The sequence below is a fragment of the Geospiza fortis genome, unplaced genomic scaffold (genome assembly GCF_000277835.1).
Source record: "Geospiza fortis unplaced genomic scaffold, GeoFor_1.0 scaffold888, whole genome shotgun sequence".
Classification (NCBI taxonomy): Eukaryota; Metazoa; Chordata; class Aves; order Passeriformes; family Thraupidae; genus Geospiza; species Geospiza fortis.
The window spans coordinates 23,959-42,257 of record NW_005054577.1 but is presented as its reverse complement, the minus strand read 5'-3'; the positions used below and the strand labels follow the sequence as shown (position 1 = coordinate 42,257).

General features: G+C 34.0%; 1 protein-coding gene across 1 annotated transcript in view; it reads right to left on the bottom strand.

The window, feature by feature from the left end:
* Positions 1 to 18,299, bottom strand: part of CACNA2D1 (calcium voltage-gated channel auxiliary subunit alpha2delta 1) — a gene marked incomplete at its 5' end in the record, with an annotated part of 194,225 nt that overhangs the window by 165,580 nt on the left and 10,346 nt on the right. The window contains one exon of the mRNA XM_031064270.1: positions 5,094 to 5,138. Coding sequence (XP_030920130.1) covers positions 5,094 to 5,138 — 45 coding nt within the window. The remainder of the gene's footprint in view (positions 1 to 5,093; positions 5,139 to 18,299) is intronic.

The window sequence follows — 18,299 nt, the reverse complement described above, 5'->3', positions numbered from 1 at the left end:
AAGATGAAAAGAAATACAGCACATCATAGATGTGGCAGTAATGTCAAAACATATTGGTTGTCATGCAATGGAAGCAGAGGGAATAAGACCTAAGGGGGATGAGGAAGTCAGCTGGTTACTCTTGCTGGGCTGCCCTATTGCAAAAGGAAACCAGATCCTCTACAGCTCAGCACTTAACTTCATCCTAAATGATTTGACACAAATTTCTTTTTGAAAAAGCCTATCCTTCACTGTCTGTGAAATACTGTAAAGTTAGTAGCTTTAGCTCAGAAAAAACCTGATGCTTTGAAGTCCACCTTTAGCTAAAGCCAGGTGGTAGTATATTGATTTGGTTATTTGCATGCTGGCATCCAGACGCAGAGAAAGCACAGAGACAGAACTACTCTTACATATGCAGACAAAAGGGAGCTTTATAAAGGTTTTATCTTATCAGAATCAGGTTTAAAAACCTTGAAAAGCCAGAGAAAATCTATATCAATTGGATGACATGCAAAAGCAGTCCCTGCCCCAGCTTTCTCTGTAGTGTCAGGGCCAGTCATTACAATCAGTCTCACTTTTCAATCTCACTTTTCTGGACTTGCAGAAATCTGGCATCACCCTTTCAGTCTCTGGAAGTATTTTTATACCTGTCACCTATGAGACTGGACCACTGGAGTCCCCCATCTGCCCTGCCTCAGCTCCAGATCCTCTTCCAAGCTGATCTTATTCATCTCCCCCTCAAGGGCTCCACCTGACCCAACAGAGCTCCGAAACACTGGTGTACAGAGGACACTTTTATTTTCTGATGTCCAGCTATAAAATCCACAAAATATCATACTTGCATGAATTAAATTATTCTGCCATTTTCAATGCTTTTGGCTGGAGGGAAGAAAAAAACAAAACAACAAAGACCCAGCATTTCTCTGATCAAATCCACAGTAGATTCAGACTTGTTTACAAGTAAACCTGGGATATTTCATTAATAGACTTCTTTTTACTAACTTAATCATAGGTGCACATACAAGCAGATTTTTCAACCTTGATACCATAAAGCAGTAGAAAAGCAAAGACTTGACTCTAAGTAGAGATTCAATAAACTTCCAAAGCGACTGTCAATGCCTTTTAAATCTCTAAGTGTCTTCTTGGGAAGAAGCAGACCCACAAGGAGCATGCCTTTTAGATAACCATTCTGGTCTCTGCTTACTTCTGCCCAATATTTATTCTTCACTTCATATTTAAAAAGAAAAAAAAAAAAAAAGAAGAGTTGAGGGGTGGAAATTATTTTGCTTTCTAAAATGTTTGTCAAAACACACCAGGATTTTTCTGAAGAATTTACATTCAAAACCAATTACCTTTTCATATTTTTACAATCATTTTCAATTTGATGTAGATGTAATTTTTTATCAGTATTTTTAAAGCCATAAAGCCCTAACTCGATAGCTGTATTTATGCTGCAGTTTAAGCTCAAAGAGAGCTAATGTTTCACAAATTATTCCAAAATAACAAGGCATCACTGAATTAGGAAAATTCCTAAACCATACGGCATAGACAGCTTATTGTTTAAAATATTTCTTCCTTCTTTATTATAAAGTAATAAAAAATGTATTTGTTTTAAAATCAACCATAGGAATGCTCTGGATTTTTCCCTCTAGTGAAACCCACATATTGACTCCTAGTCACATTCTGAATTCATACTTTGTGCAGATATTTACTGTCCAAAGAGACCCATAATTTTAGAGCCTCCACGTTAGTCCAGTAAAAGAAAAGAAACGATGCTGCTATCACTGAGTATGTGATCAATAACTGCACAGGGAGCACAGCTCTGTTAGCCATGACTGCAAGCCAGTGTGAGACTGCATGAAGGCAGAGTCTAATAAATCACTTGTGCTAACTAGGGACACAGCTCCTGCCAGGAGACACAACTGGCTTCTCCCAATTAATGCCCAGGGATTACAGAGAAACTGGAGACTTCCAATGGTGTGTGGCTGGTTTCATGTAGGAGACATTTCTTTATTTGTTTTACTTAGTTCTTTCCATCAAATAATTGAAAAAATCATTTCCTTGGGCTGTTGTAGCTCATCCAGGAACAAGTTTATAAAACTATGACAAGAAATTATACTAAAAAATTTGGAAAAGGAGCAAGATGCAAAGCGGAAATGAGAGAAACATTAGGAAAGGAACTCAGGATAGATGAAAAGTAAGCAATTGAGTAATACAGTGTACAGTCGAGTAGTGGATTATTTGAACACAAGGAAACAAAAAAAATAGTTTTAGGAATAAACTAGACATGGAATCACTGGAAATAAAATGGAAACCAAAATAAAGAAGAGGAAAGAATTGAGCAGTGAAGCAAAATTACTATCAATAAGGTGGAGGTACAAAGGACAAGATGAGAAAACAGGCAAAGCAATATGAAAACTAATGGGAAAGAGCAGCTTAATGTGGGACTACCCAGTTGTCCATTGAAAGCACTGCAGCATTTGTCCAGTTAGAACAAGCTGTTGACACCTGCAAATGAAAGTGCACAGACAGGCTGCAATGTATCAAACTGAAAGGGTTCTTGGGAAAAGGACAGTGAATGGAAACCTGAGAGACCTATACGAAATTACAAGTTTGGCCATTATTATCCTAGAAGATATAAAAAATAGAAATATAATACCTCCTACCTTGTTGTGAGGATAAAACTCATTAATTATCATCAAGTGCTCACACATTACATGGAGCACTGGGGGGGAGGGGAAATAAGCAAGCAGAATATAATTGCTGTTGTAAGATAAAGAGTACAAAAGGCCTGTTACTGATTGATGGACTACAGGGTTACAAATTGATCGTTTTATCTGAGAGACTGAGAAATCCAAAGGCCAGAGAATTATTTGCCTTCATGTGCTTCTTTATTATTTTTTTTTTTAAGTACAAACAAGCCCAGTCATTAGATTGGAAAAGGCCAATATAGACAGCAGATGAAAAATGAGAGAAGGGTCTCCTGAACGTGGTATGGAAATGGAAAGCAGGAAAGGAAACTGTCCTGAAGCACATAAACATACACCAGAAACATACACAGAATATAAGAGGAGTGATCTTCTGAAAAGGCTGTAATATTCAAAGGATGAGTGGAGACAAATAAAAACTGGCAGGCAAGACCTGTGAGATTGATTTCTTCTGATCCTTCAGCATCCAAAAGTTAAGATCTAAAAGGATCTGTTACAGGGACCTGTTTACAGAGAAACACACACCTAGAAATGATTCAGTTCAGATAACCTTAGACATCTGTTTCAAAACAAACTGAACAGTTCCCTAGAGATACCCATAGTGATTAGTTTAGATGTCTAATTTTAATAAATTAATTTCTGCTACTAATTATTCTTGATTGTACTCAAAGATAAATATAATATCATTTCCTGTGAATAAATGAAGGTTTACAGCATGGAAGAGAAAAATGTGTGGATTTGTTAGACACAGAAAGGAATGGATTGCAAATACAGTTTTACTAACCAGTGCTTCAGAGATTATTTTATTGAAATTTCTAAATATATAAAGAAAAAAGCTGTCTCAAGCATTTTTTTCAGCCAGGAGAAAGGAAGAATCTGTGGTGCTTACATACATAGTTGAGATCTAGATGAAGGTCTTCTTAAAAAATCACTATCAGATCACTTCTCAACAATAAACATTATTATAAACTTCATTCTAATGAATGCTCAGAAAGACATAAAAAAGAAATAAAACTGAAACAGAAATAAAGCAGTATATCTGGTCTAACAAACGTTGCTTGTTTTGGTGTGTGTGTGTGTGTGTGTGTGTGTGTGTGTACTTTTTTATTGAAGGGAAATAAATGTCCTGAAGAAAATAAAAAAAAACAAAGACTAAACTCTGAAATAGTATTTCCTTTCCTGCCTTGCCTAACAGATTTGTGTTTTGGTTCTAAAAGTAGCAATCTGAAGACTATTGTCAGTACTACTTAATCATAGCAGATACACCACAGTTTTTACTTCACACCACAATCTACCATTACTATCTGGTATACTGAGATTAAAAATCTAATATTTAAGCTTTGTAATTCTGTTTCCAGAGACGATTATCACCTGCTATTCAGTGAATTTAATGAGAACAGAATAATATATTTCAAATTTTGGTTACTTCTAATGAATTTTACTTAAATCATGCAATCTTTAAAACTCAGGACAGTAGTTTGTGGTATCTGAAATGAAGTACTCATAACTCCATATAACCATATAAAATAGTTCTGCTTGACATGATCTATGTACCTTCTTTAATTGCCTTACAGCAGAAGCATCCATTAAATAGTGATGCCATCAATCTCTAAAGTATACTTGATTAAAAAGTGCAAATGAAGCATGCTGGCAATTCTGATTAATACATTTACAACATTTTTCTATGGTCTTATAAATTAAATCTATAATGAAGACAAGCAGTTGTATTATCTCCAGTGAAGGTGAGAATAGCTTATATTGTCTCCAGAACACATAAAGATTTTTAACAGTTAAAGGTAGATAGGAGACTTCAACCTTTTTAAAGTAAGAGTTTTAGTAAACCAGGAATTGAAGTATCATACATTTAGTCTAAATCTTGTGATTGGATTTTCAGTTTTCCCAAATCTTATTACAGTCACATAAATGATCACAATGTGAATGAAAACAATTATTCAGTAACATTTCACATCTTTTCCTCCTCATGTAAAAGATTTATTACAAAGAATACAGAATAACACCACATGATCTTGGAAAATAAGGCCAGAAAATGATTCCTTCTGAGTGAACTGAATTATTTACATTTATCATTTTGATTCTCCTATCCTATAATTATGATTTTATTACGTTTCAAAAAGTGAATTATACTGCTGTCAGGATCTTCATTGTCCCAGCACATTTTCTGCTTGACCAGTAATTCAAACTGTATGAAAGGAGACAGACTTTGAGAATTAAAACACAAAATATTGTCTGGCTCTTGAGGAAACTTTTAAAGACATTTTTAAGTTTCTTGGTTTTTTTTGCTTCTGTCCAATCTTTAAATGATAGTCTTAGAGTTTCATTAATGTTTTCATTCCCCTAATTTTCTGAGATTACAGGCAATGAAATTAATTGAAACATATTACTTACATCATTCTGATCGTCTTTTGCATTGTAATAGATTATATCATTATTCTGTAAGAGAAAGAAAAGGAATTCTGTTAGTCTGAAAGCAGAGAATAAATCTATGTAGCAATAATCTCTACTATTGCAAGATACATTTTGAACTAAACCACCAGTTCTTATGTATTCTCTTTGAAACATGACAAACTGATCTTTGCTTGCTCTCTGTTGCATGCACAGTTTCCCATGCTCGTGCTTAACTTCATTTATTTAATGCTCCTTCCATGGGAGGCTGCAAAAGTCAAAAAAACACAGCTAGAAAAGTACAGAAAACATTGGACAAACTCCAGAGCTCATAAAAGGCTTCCATGAGCTGTTTCTGTCACAGACATGTGACTTTCACTGCGCAATTAGGGGATTTATGCACCGTGACATCCAGCAGGCAGCAGATACAGCCAGGCACGGCCTTTGCTAAGTGGGGTAAGTGGTTGCTGTACACATGTTTATTGTTTTATTCACCTCCCACTGTGAAAATAAATCTGTGAAAACACATCACAGGAGAGTCTGGCTGTTGGAGTGTACAGCAGATCCTGGCAGCTCTGTGGAAATGCTGTACCATGTAATTCAAGCAAAGCATAGAAGGAGAAGATTGCTCATTCCCATTCTAAAATCAGTCAGAAATTCCATTCAGTGGTAACTTCTATAGTTTGCTGAAAACTGGGGTATATCCTATGGAATACAGGTTTTTTTGGGTTTTTATGTGTGGTTTTTTTCATGTTTAAATATTACTGAACTATTTAAAAATCTTGTAAGATTTAGGTTCACTGGAGTAGCTTTCCAACAAATAAATTGCTGCAATGTGCCAAATTTTTTTGAATAAAATAAATTTTAAGTGCATTTCTGTATGAAATAGAGACATGTGTGAACAGTCTTGTTAATTACCTTTATTGATTTTGAATAAGTAAAGGAGAAGTTATATTTCTTCATATCCAGCAGTTTTTAAGTGCATTTCTGTATGAAATAGAAACATGTGTGAACAGTCTTTTTAATTACCTTTACTGATTTTGAATAAGTAAAGAAAAGGAGTTTTATTTCTTCATATCCAGCAGCGTGCTTAAAATACGTGATTGCTGTTGACCTCCAAAAATTATCTTAATTTATTTTTTCAGATCTGTTTATGGTAATACCTTTTATGTATCCAAATAAAAAGCTGAACATGACAAAGTGTTTTCTTTTATAAATATCAACAGGAAACAATGCTTTCAGTAATCATTTTTCAAGTGGACAAGCCAACAAAAATTTTTACTTTCATGGAAAAAGTATGACATGTATTACAAAGTAATGCAGTTCATCTTTAAAAATGATAATTTTACACACTCCATAAATAATGACATCATTTATTCTCCTTTGTGACCTTTTAGAAAGTCAAACATGAAATATATTACAGATGAGCTAAATGCCATTTTGAGGTAAGTGCTATTAACATGAATTCATCCTTTTCCCTCAAAATGAACTTTTCCACTTTTCCATCAAGACACTTTTTCTATCCATAGGTCAGTTGGTTGAGTATCTGTATCTGGATATCAAAGCCAGACCTCAAGGCATTACAGACACAGGAGGAAATTCTTTGCATCATTAAAGACTGAAGCTAATTGCTTATTCACTTGATTGTTGTAAGGAAAAAACCACATAATGCTTGTGGAAGCCTTTGAGTAAGTCAGAAGAGGCAAAGGTTCCATTTTATTTGGTTCCTCTTCACTTTGTAAATAGCTATGTACAAAATAACTGTTCTGTAAATAAAGTGATTGGTTCAAAAGCCCCTCTGATTCTTTAGCAGGCAACATTTGAAGCTGCAAAGGATGCAGCCACGAATATTAACACAAGTGTTTTCATCACATGATGATCTGTTTAGTTAAAAAAAAAAATTAAAAAATTGCACATTTTGTTCACCGCAACTCTCATCCCTAGAAGGTTTTGCTCAGGAAAAATGAGAGCAGGAAAAGCAATGCAGACATAATTAACTGGCAATATTGTTTTTATTTACAGCTTTTGTTTTTAAAATGAACATTTTCATAAAATACAATTTCTATTAGGCCTTCTCTTGTATTTACTCTTATCTAGACATGAGTTTATTTCCTGAGTCCCTCCCCACTGCTCTTGATTATCCTGCTATCACATCATTATTGTATAGGATTTTTAACACTGTCATCAACAGACAAAACTCTCTTTACGTACTTCAACAAAATGACTCTTTATTTTCCTTGTCTTTTATATTTTTATTTATTTGTTTAAATTTTTCAAAGCTGCCACAGCTTTACTATTTATCTCTACTGGATGGAACAGCATTTTTAAAATCACCTTTCAGAATAACATTTCAGGAACATGATACATTTATAAGTTAATGAAAATAAACACTTCCTGCCCAAATAACTTACATATTTTTTCTAAGGTTATTCATATGTTGTTGTCCATTACTCTGCCTGGAGATATTACCCATATAATGAATAAACTGACACTGACATTGGACATATCTCACTAATCTTAATATAGAAAATATGAGATACCCAGTGCTACAACACACTGAATGCTGTATGGTTCACAAATTAGATTCATGGATCACTCAGATCTTTAGAGGACAATTTTTCATCATTTAACCACTTCCAGTTGGCAAGAACAAATTGCTTTGTTGCTGGCTCTCAAGCAAGCAGTTTAGTTATTTATTAACTTCTTGACACAATGAATTTGAATCTTCCCACTGCTGCACACTTTTGGCACCAAGTAATACTGCAAACTTGGTCAGCAAACTGAAGGTAGAGTGTAAATAGCCTAGATATTTATTTTTGTTCTTTATCCAGTAATTCTGTGCAAAAGAGGGGGTAAAGACTCACTATTACTTCTGTTCTCCAATTAAGGGTTTTGGTAGGGCAGTCCTGAAGCTGAACTTATAAAAAAATGACTTTGGAAGACCATATGCACATAGATCTTCCAATATATGTACTATCAGTATATGATTTTATGGTTTTCACCATCTTTAGTTCCCCTTTCAAAGCAAAAATTTTTAGAATCTGCAAAAGACATCAGGAAAGCCATATAAAAATTACATTAAGGACCACATCATAAATGTTTTATTTTTGACTCTTACTATTTTCTTTTCTTTCCTAATCTTAATTTTTCTTCCATGCTTTCATTGATAGCATTTTCTGTTGAAGTGAGATTATTCCACTGTCTTTAAATTGCTTTTCATTTCAGTAGCTCTCTGTTTTCCAGCTCAGGGTATAAAACAATTCAAATAGGAAACATTACATATTGGGTACTATCAATAAATTCTTAAATTTCATCACACAGAATCTGGAGTTGAGGTCTCTATAATCTCTGTGTCTAGAGAAGAAAAGCATGGGAAAACATTGGCTTTCAGAAAATCTGCAGATGAAATTTGAGCTCACACCAACACTAACTTACACTCATATTTTGCTTCTCTACAGAGCAAGTTCACAGGCAGTCCATTGATTCAACACATAAATGCCAAGGTTCAGCTCAGGATTACATGAATGAAGCTGTAGTTGGCTTTTCATCTAAGGAAACAACTCTTTCTTCAATCAAGTTCTTTCAAGAACAACAAGGGATTACATTGGAACAAGACACATGGACGCTACAGATAATTATGTATTGCAAAAAATGTAATAGTATATCTATGCCATTTTGCTGGTAGGAAATCTACATCCCCTTTACAATGTGTCAAAAAAGAAAGCTCCTGGTCATTGCTGCCATGTAGTGGTGTCTACAGGAACACCTCCTCTCCAAATCTTAGGCTAGAATTCCAAAAACTTTACATGCAGTTTGTGCTCCACCAACCAGTCTAAAGATTCATTTTTGAAGTCTTTTTCAACAGACATCCAATGCAGTCTATTCAGAAATGTTGCTTTCACTGAAGCTGTGGTTACAATTATATAAAACCTCAGATCTATCTGTGGGCTTCCTAAAACCCTATAGGACCCAGAGCCCGCGATGCAGCCTAAAATGGTGCTAGGCCTACAGGGGAGATTGGCTTGAAATGAATTCTAGAAATTATAAGACTCTATAATGAACTACCAGAAAAAAAAGAGATTATATATATAAAAAAAAAAGGAGAGGAATAGAAAAAGGTTTTCTGCAGCTTTTCATACTGTAAGACATTAACATGCTGTATTAATTTTGACAGTCATCCTTTTTTTCCTTAAAAAACGTGTTTCCAGAATTTTAGGAAAAATGTAAAGCAAAAAAAATTTACACTTTTAGCCATTACAGAAACATTACAAAATATTTAACTCCCTCAGAAAAGAAAACAGAAGAGCTTCAGTTAAAGGTTTTCACAGCTCAAAGATTTTCTTCAGCTAACCGCTGGAGGTAAACTTAAAATTATCATATCAGATTCTATTGCAAATACATATTACTGCATAATTATAAGTACATGTTTTAAAATCTGAAATTACAGCCAAATATGCTTATTGGATTTTGTTTTAAAACAGGATACTTCCCACGACTTCCAAGTATTTTACCCAAAGATTTCTATAGGACCCAAAGTGAGTCAATGTAAAAAAGCCGCTCTATATTGCAGATAATCTGCAAGTAGTGAGGATTCTTTTAGTTTGCAGGTAAGAGGTAGAGAAAGAAATAAAATCAGGGAGAAACCAAACCATACAGCAAATAAAAGTCTAATCTTGACTCTTCAGTTTAAAAATAAGTTTTTAGAATTACAGATATAAATTTGGTGAACATTTTAAAATCAAAATAAAATCCCACACTCTTGGAAAAGACATTCACATTAGTAAAAAAACTGGGAGTCCTTTTGTTTAGCATAAAGCTATAAAAATATTAATAATACTGGTCCATTTCACTCTTTAGGCAGACCAAAGGAAATTAATGTAAATGCCTAAAAATTCTAAAAAAGCATTTCATTAAGTGTTCACAAAACACCTGTTTTAATTTTAAAAAAAAATCCTTGTATCCCCTTGGATAAAGAAGTGTATTAAAAAAGTTCACTCTAATACCTTTGGGGTAATTAAGGTTTAAACCCATCCTTACAAATTCTATGAAAAATAATCCAGACAGTTTTAGTTTAATCCCTTATATAGTCTGACATGCAGTTTAAGGCACAATAGACACCTCAGAAAAGAAAGCTAAATATGGCCTACCACACATAAAAAATTACATCTGTTTGTAAAGAGGATAATGTCAGGGAATAAAAGCCTGCAAACACAAGAGGAAAAAAAAAAAGAAAGAATGTCAGCTACTACTATCTCTTTTGTTACAGCTTTGTGATTTTACATAGGTGAAATGACACATATAAAATAAGGAGCTTAGCTGCTAATAACTTCTTTTTTCCCTTCAGTATCCATATGTAAAAGTACTGATTTATCACTTGTCCTTAAAGTGAACAAAATTTCAGGCAATACAGCAAACCAGTTGCAATTATAATTATAGTGTATGCATGCACTTACAGTGCCTAAATATGGGCTGCAAGAAATTGTAAATTCATTTAAAACATGAAAACTGGGCATAGAATATTTTTATAATAAAATGAAACATGAAAACTAGACATAGAATATTTTAAAATAAAATTATTAAAATAAAAAATAAAACTGTGAAATAATATTCTATCAATAAATAGGTCACTATATTACCCAAAATATGGACAAATGAATTACTTGGATTAGACATTTTTCCCCCAAACTTGATTTGATTAAATAACTGCTTTGTCAGAATATTAAATTTCATAGACTAATTAAAACCTTCCAGGTCTGCACTATAATTTATGATAAGCCTTTTTCATCAGATTTGTGTAAAGGACTTTTCTCAAGATTCCACTGAGACTAATAATTGAAATGAAAACATGAAGGTGAAGATTACAGGAAATAACATAAAGGAGCAATAAAGGTATTGCACACTCTTTGTCATAGAATATTCTTTCTTTTAAATGGTGAGAAAGATCAACTTTTTCAGCCTTCATTTACAGGTAATTCCTTCGCTGAAATTATCAATCTGGAAACCTCCAAAATTTACTGACAGTTTTCATGAGGGGGTCACTTGACCGTTCACAGAAGCATCAGAGTGATAAATAAAATGAGTAATTTATCAATCACCTGCATGCTCAACAGCAGGACTCATTTAAAAAGATGTTAGGTAAGTGTAATATACACATAGAGAATCCAGATAAAAATACATTATAGGAAAGATATTTTTTCAAGCTCTTGACATGGATTCTGAGGATTTTTGATCTGAGACTGAATCTATAGATGGCAGCATTGATGGTGGTCTGAGTCAAAAACTGAGATCTTGAAAGAGCGCATTGAAGTCTAAACTTGGAAGAAACTTTTGAAATATCTGAGATTCCAGCATAAATACTCTCTAGGTATCTCACACCCCACACACCCCAGGCTGGGCTCTGCCAACCACCAGTGCTGTGACGAGGGCAGGTCTCAGCATCTCCGTGAGCAAAGGTGGAGCTGTCACCCAACTGCTCCTGGGTCCCCTCAGAGGCCTGACCCTCGCAGTGACACATTTCCTTGTGCCCTTCTGCTCACTGTGACAATATCTGATTATGTGCTGAATTTAACCACACTTGATTTAATTTGTCTTGTGCAAATTATAATTAGTAAAGCTGAGTAAGAAGGTTTTTTAATATCATATTCGGATCACAGGGGGAAACCCTTCTAGTTTTCACAGGGTACAAGAAGTAGGAGTTTTGTTTTGGTTTTTTGTGGGTTTTTTTTGCCTCACTGTCTATATTATGCTACATTATATATTTACTTCAAAAAAATGGAAACAGTGAAGAGTGCTAAGGTGTACCTGCATAATCTCAAAAAGAAGGACAACAAATATTAGAAAGAGTACTTATGTCCTCAGATCTCTAGAATTCATCACATAAACTGTAAAAAAAAATAGGTGAAACTTCATGTAAAAAAATTTCCACAATTTTAAGGTATTTTTAAGTGTAAGAATAACTGTTAGAAACTGCCATTAGACTACTTAAGCTGCCAGGACAATATTTAACTTCATTTTAAAAAATTTAAGAATACATTCCAACTACTAATTGACTTTGACATAGAATTAAAAGTCAAAAGTAGTTGAACGTGTGAGATTAGATGTAATAGAGCCCAAAAGATGAGAAATGCAAGTCAGACAAACACACACCCAAATCAAAATCTACAGAGATGTCTGTTCTGGAAGAATACAGCATACTCCACAAAAAACTTCTGCATAAAGACATCCTTTGGCTCAATGGCCTGCAGTCAAACAACAATCTTTGTTGGACATGCAGATAATTGCTAATATAACAATGGAATTTTGGAAATTTGCCTACTGGTAAGTACAGTCTATATTTTTAATGAATTGTTTTTCATTTTGGGGACTTATTTAATTTACTTCAATTTTTTAGTGCAACTGGTAAACTAAGCAAATTAAATGTGGCAAACAATTTAGCATTTTTTTGGTTGCAAAACAACAAAGGCCAAATACTTCATGCAGGAATAAAAAAATTAGTGACTGAAAATTTAAAGTTGCAAAACCACATTGATATTATTCTTTGGTATAGTTCTCTATATCAAAGACTGACTCCTTTTAGTTAGTCAAGCTGAAAAATTATTCTCAAGAATGGTATTTTGATTCATAGTAAAACCTAGGATTTTATGTACTTGCATGAGTGACAAATGACCAGGAAAGGAAATCATAAGGAGACTCTTCTGGAGTTACCAAACTTAAAGAACCAGCTTTAAATTTAATTTAAAGAACCAGCTACATATATAAAGAGATAGGAATAACCATCCTCTTCATTCTTCCTCCAGTGCTCTAAGCCAAAACCGAGGAGGACAGAGAAACAAAAATATTTTAAATCCATTTTAATTTTGGAAAATAATTTCTTCTAAAAGGTCCAGGAAACTGCTAATTTTCTCATCACAATAGCTTCCTCAAAGTATAAGCAACTTCTTTTTATAAGGAAAAATGCAAGTGATTACAAACCAGATTTCCAGGTGGGAAAATGAAATTAATTTGTTAGCAGCTAATTAACCTCTATATCACACTATCTGATCAGTTTAATTAAAGGACAAAGTATGTTTATTATAATTTATTCAGCGCTACTAGTTGATGAAAAAATATAAAATAGAATAAAAATTTAAAAAAATTTCTATACTAATTGCACATTATTTATATTGTAAATAGTGCAAAAAGTAGAGTACAGGAGCCCAGTTAAATGATTTGGACATAAATTTCCTTTGGATTCACAAGAAATTGTCATTCTGAATTCATATCTGTGTAGGTGCTGGGATGCAAGGAACCACTTGCACTATCATAACCGAATAGAGAAAATATGCCAGTTCTCCAACTCCAACAAATCTTCAAAAGCTCCTGAGAAAATTATTTTTTTACAAATCAAGAGGCAAACATTTAGTAGAATTTGCTCCCCCAAATAAATGTGTGTGCATTTGTTACATTTCTTCTGTGTTCTAGCCATTATTCTATCCAAATAAGACCAATTTTAGCAATGCCGCAATCAGCAGTTACAAAAAGGAAAAAAATTTTAGGCATATGACACTACAATGGAGTAAAAACTCGAGGGTAGCTTCTTGGTGATCCATGAGAGTGGCTAAAGTGTGTATAATTCAAGGCTTATCTTCACAAAAAAAAAGCAAACCAACAAAAAAAAAAGTGTATCACAAGAAATACAAGAAATACATCACACAAAGAGTCACTGTAACTAAATTCTAAGCAATAGTACACAAATAACATAAATGCATTTTAAGAATCTCATTGGAGTAGTGAAATGCCAACATTTTGAATAACTTTCCTTAAATTGCAACAGTAGAGAGCCTTACACAGCTTTTCATTTATTCTTTTATCCACATGTAAAAACTAAAATATAAGAAGGCTTTAGGATACTTCTATGTGGTAACAACACTGTGTAACACAGGAAAAATTAATTTTCATATATAAATTATGAAAGTATGATCCAAAATTTGGATCATGTTTTACAATGCTGACACTGACTTGTAATTTTAATGACCTCAAATATTTTTAAAAGCACTGATTTCCTTCCCTGTCTGGATCAATCCTTCACTGAGTTTATTCAATCACTTAAAATGTGTCCTTAAACCCAGAGAGTTACAACATTAAAAAAAAAAAATCCCCGAAACAATTGCTATAACTCATCTTAGACAATTCTCATGAAAATTATGAAAAAATCCAACCAAATCTGTTAATTTCCTCCTAAATGTGAAAAGTGCCTTTACAAAAGGCAATAAAGCTTAAAACATGTCAAGCTATGTTTTCTTTTCAGATTGCTTTGGCTTACCCATGTAACAAATGTCTGGCATATTGACTGTTGTTTTAATGGGACTCCTATAAACACAAATCTTTCTTAAGACTTTAATCTAAATTATTTTTCCTCTATCTCTGATGTCGTAAAAAGAAAGCAACTCTGGACAGCAGTTATCAGGTTCTAAGAATTATCCCAAGCTCACCTAATTAATACAGAACAGAAGGAATCATAATTTAATTATTCAGCTTTGGCAGCTGTTTTGTGCATGTTTTGTGCACTCAATCACTGCAATAAAGCAAAGCTTCAGGAGCACACCTTATTTCAGAAGTAGTTCAGTAGCATGAGACAAGCCAGCAGCTGGAAAATATTCCTTTTGCTATTTAATATGAAATGATTAAGACTTTTCTAGTTAATCACTACAAGCAAAAGGTTCATATAAAAAAAAATAGAACCAAGTTATTTTCCCTCTTAATTATGGATGTTACACTGGTATACTGGAAGTCATGCAGAAAAGAAACAGGATTTAAGAGTTCTGTCAATATCTTGCTGTTATGTTTCTCATTCTCCATTTTAACAACAGCACTAAATGAAAAGGGGTTTGTGTTTCCTTACATGGATCACACCAAGGGTTTTCATTCATCAAGTATTTGATGCTTATGCCACAAACTGCAAAGAAATAGAGAGAAACCTTTGAAAGCCAGACTGATGGCTGCTGGCTGTCAGTGGGATGGAGAGAACAGCAATCTTTCCTTGGGAACAGTCCTGGGCTTTACAACTCAGAGAAGGAATCATCTAGCTATGGATTTGCACATCCTTTTAGTTCAACAACAGCACACAATTCAAAAAAATATTTTAAATTTTATACAGATGAATCTTATTCTAGGCAGAGACTTTCTAAGTTTACAGCATTTTATCATTCCCATCAGAGTCTATGGTAACACATGTAAGTTTGGGCCCTTACACTGCATTGCTCACTTTCAAATTCTCATATAAATCAGCACTTTGAAATTCATCTCTTTTTTTTAAAATTCAAGGTGGACAGACAGATATATCACAGAAGTGTGAAAATGTGAAGAAAGAGACAATGTGAGAAATTCTGAACAAGCAAAATAGCTCTCTCTTGTTAAAATGAAAAATGAAATGAAGGCAGGTATTTGTTAAGACAGAAAAGTTCCTGCAAACCTAACCAAGAGTACTGCAAAAAGAGCTTAGCACTGGAAGATCACAGTGAAGAAGACAGAATGAAGTAAAATGCAAAGTATGTATTAAACTGACTTTAGTTTGAAGAAATGCATCATTTTGTTCCCTGAAATTTATGCTGAGCTGCTTAAAACTATCTCAGCTCAGTTCTCCACAGCACCACCACACAGTACTACAGAAGTGTGAGCTGAGATTGCAGAAAGCACAAGAGGGAGAAACTACAAATGTTTAAAAAGGGATTTGGGAAACTCAGGCTAATGGGAAAAGAAGAAGGAATGCTGCAAAATGTCTTGTCAATGATGGTGCCATGAGCACACCCACAGAAGACACAGCAATGAAAACTGGGGAGAAGGGCAGAGACTATTGCAGCAAAGCAGTCATTCCAAACTGTTTCCAGTCCCAGCTGTTAACAATGACCACTTTGGCAACAGCCAAAATTTCCTAGTCATCTTTCGCCTCCCTTTCCCTCTTCTCATTTTACACAGTTCATGTTAAAAACTTTGCAATCCACCTTGCTAGAGATTATTTTCTTTTAGTTTCACTATAGAAGTTTACTGAACGTGATCGGCTGATAATTCTTACAGCTCCAGAAAACTGTTTGATCAGAAAACATCCTAAATTAGCCACTCTCTGCCTAGAAAAGTCCTCCAAAATTATTTCAGCAGTTGATGTACTACAAATACCTCTAAGGACTTGTCCAATGATCTGACACTTTTATCAGCACTGTGCTGAACCCCACTATCCTGATGAGAGCAGCACAGGCTGTGTGTTATGAACTGAAAATCACAGACATGAGTAAACCATGGGTTCCTGCACAGACTGAGCATCAGCCAACTGTACAAATTGACCCCAAGGGCCAGGAATTCTTTTCTTCAGTAAGCCACAAAGACACTGTTCACACTGAATATTAAACATTCCTGGGGTTTAAAACATGAAAGAAGTAAAATTTCAAAAGTATGGGCACATACTAGTTTAAAAATTTGAGATACTCAAAGTATCTGAGCCCACCAGTTAGTCCTTTGTAGACCTCCAAAAGACTCAGCTAAAAGTGTGTTCCTGTTCATAGACATAAATGCTCAAACACTATCAGATGATCTCATTGGGGGATATATAATATCTCTCAAATATAAATATAAATACATGTGTAAGTATAAACACAGAGGAAAATTTATACAATTGATATCTGCATATAAATAACTCCCACCCATTTAAGTAGGCCCAGCACAATCTTAAAATGTGTCTGATTCTCAAAATACCACCTAAATGTTGTTTATGAACACTGAGCAATAGGGAAAAGCATATCTAGTATCTCAGATATCTGTAAGCTTTAATTCATTATCTAAAAGCAATAAAGAAGACTATTTTCTCTGTTTCATATTAAAACATTTAAAGCTCTTGAAAATATAGTATTCTAGAGCTCATGCAGACATAAAAGAATTTGATTAATTCAGTTGTATTTATCTTAATATTTTCTTATGAGTATAGAGATTACATGAGGAGTTGAATGACTTAAGTGCATCCTATTCTTGACAAACACACACAAGTTCAATTAGATAGATGGATTTGCACTGCTGCACTCTTACTAGTACCTGTAAATACTTCAGTGAATTATTATAATTTCAGTATTATAATTTCAGTATTATAATTTCAGTAAAACCTACTGATGGTAAAGGAAGTCCTGTCCTGTCCATGTCATAGTTATTTTTTATAAAAGCATCATTCATAGTTCACAATATTGTAATATAGTGACCATAACTATAGTTCATAAAATTGTAAATATTTTCACATAAATTGTAGGATATTATCCCTCCTACTGTTAGTTGAATGTCTGAAGAATTTACTAAACTTATGGATCTTGCCTTCCAGTTTTCAAGGTTAATTTATCTGAAACTGTTAAGTATCTATTGCTGTAAATAAAACTTTATCTTGAACAATATTTCGTCTTGGTGCTTTTTCTTGACACAGGATGCTTACTGATGTGTAACCATGGGGCTTTTTAGGATAGACCATGCTTTATTCTTCAAAGAGAATATGATGTAAGTGTTTCAAAATAAAACCCAGACCAATTCTGAACACACTCTGCTTTCATCCATGTTGTGCTTGTTACAGCTGCCCCCAAGACACCCAACCATGCACCAGGAACCCTTCTCAACTCATCTGGCAGGTCTCTAGGAGGTAACATCCTGTCTGGCTTTCTGCATGCCTCCAAAATCATCTCAGCAGATTTCATATGCTCACATACTCTTACAAGTCCTGATGTAATTAATGCAGACCCAAAACATTAGAGACTGAGAGAGACTGGAAGTATTTGGAATTAAATCACCCATTCGGTATGATCCCTATAATAAGGAAAACAAGTCAACCATCAGCATAAGAAATGGCAGCCATCACTTGGGATTAAAAAATATAATAATGACATGTTTTTGAAAAAAAAATAACAAAAAAATCCTTCAGTCTTAATCCAGCTTTTGGGGTTTTTTGCTGATATCTCTTAGCAAAAATGAAAAGAAACCAAACTACCTTCTTTCACAGCAACACAGCTTTAGCAGAAAATATCTGCAAATACTGGTAAAATAAAACTGAAATGTTCTATCTGAAAGGTGGGGAAGTGCTATGGCAAAACTTCTTCTATGATAATTTAGAATACCTTAAGTCTAAAGGTCATTTAAACTATGATGCCACAGGAAATTAAATGAAACTTGCCTAAAAGGAGAATATTCAGTCTGGTAGAAAACTTTTGC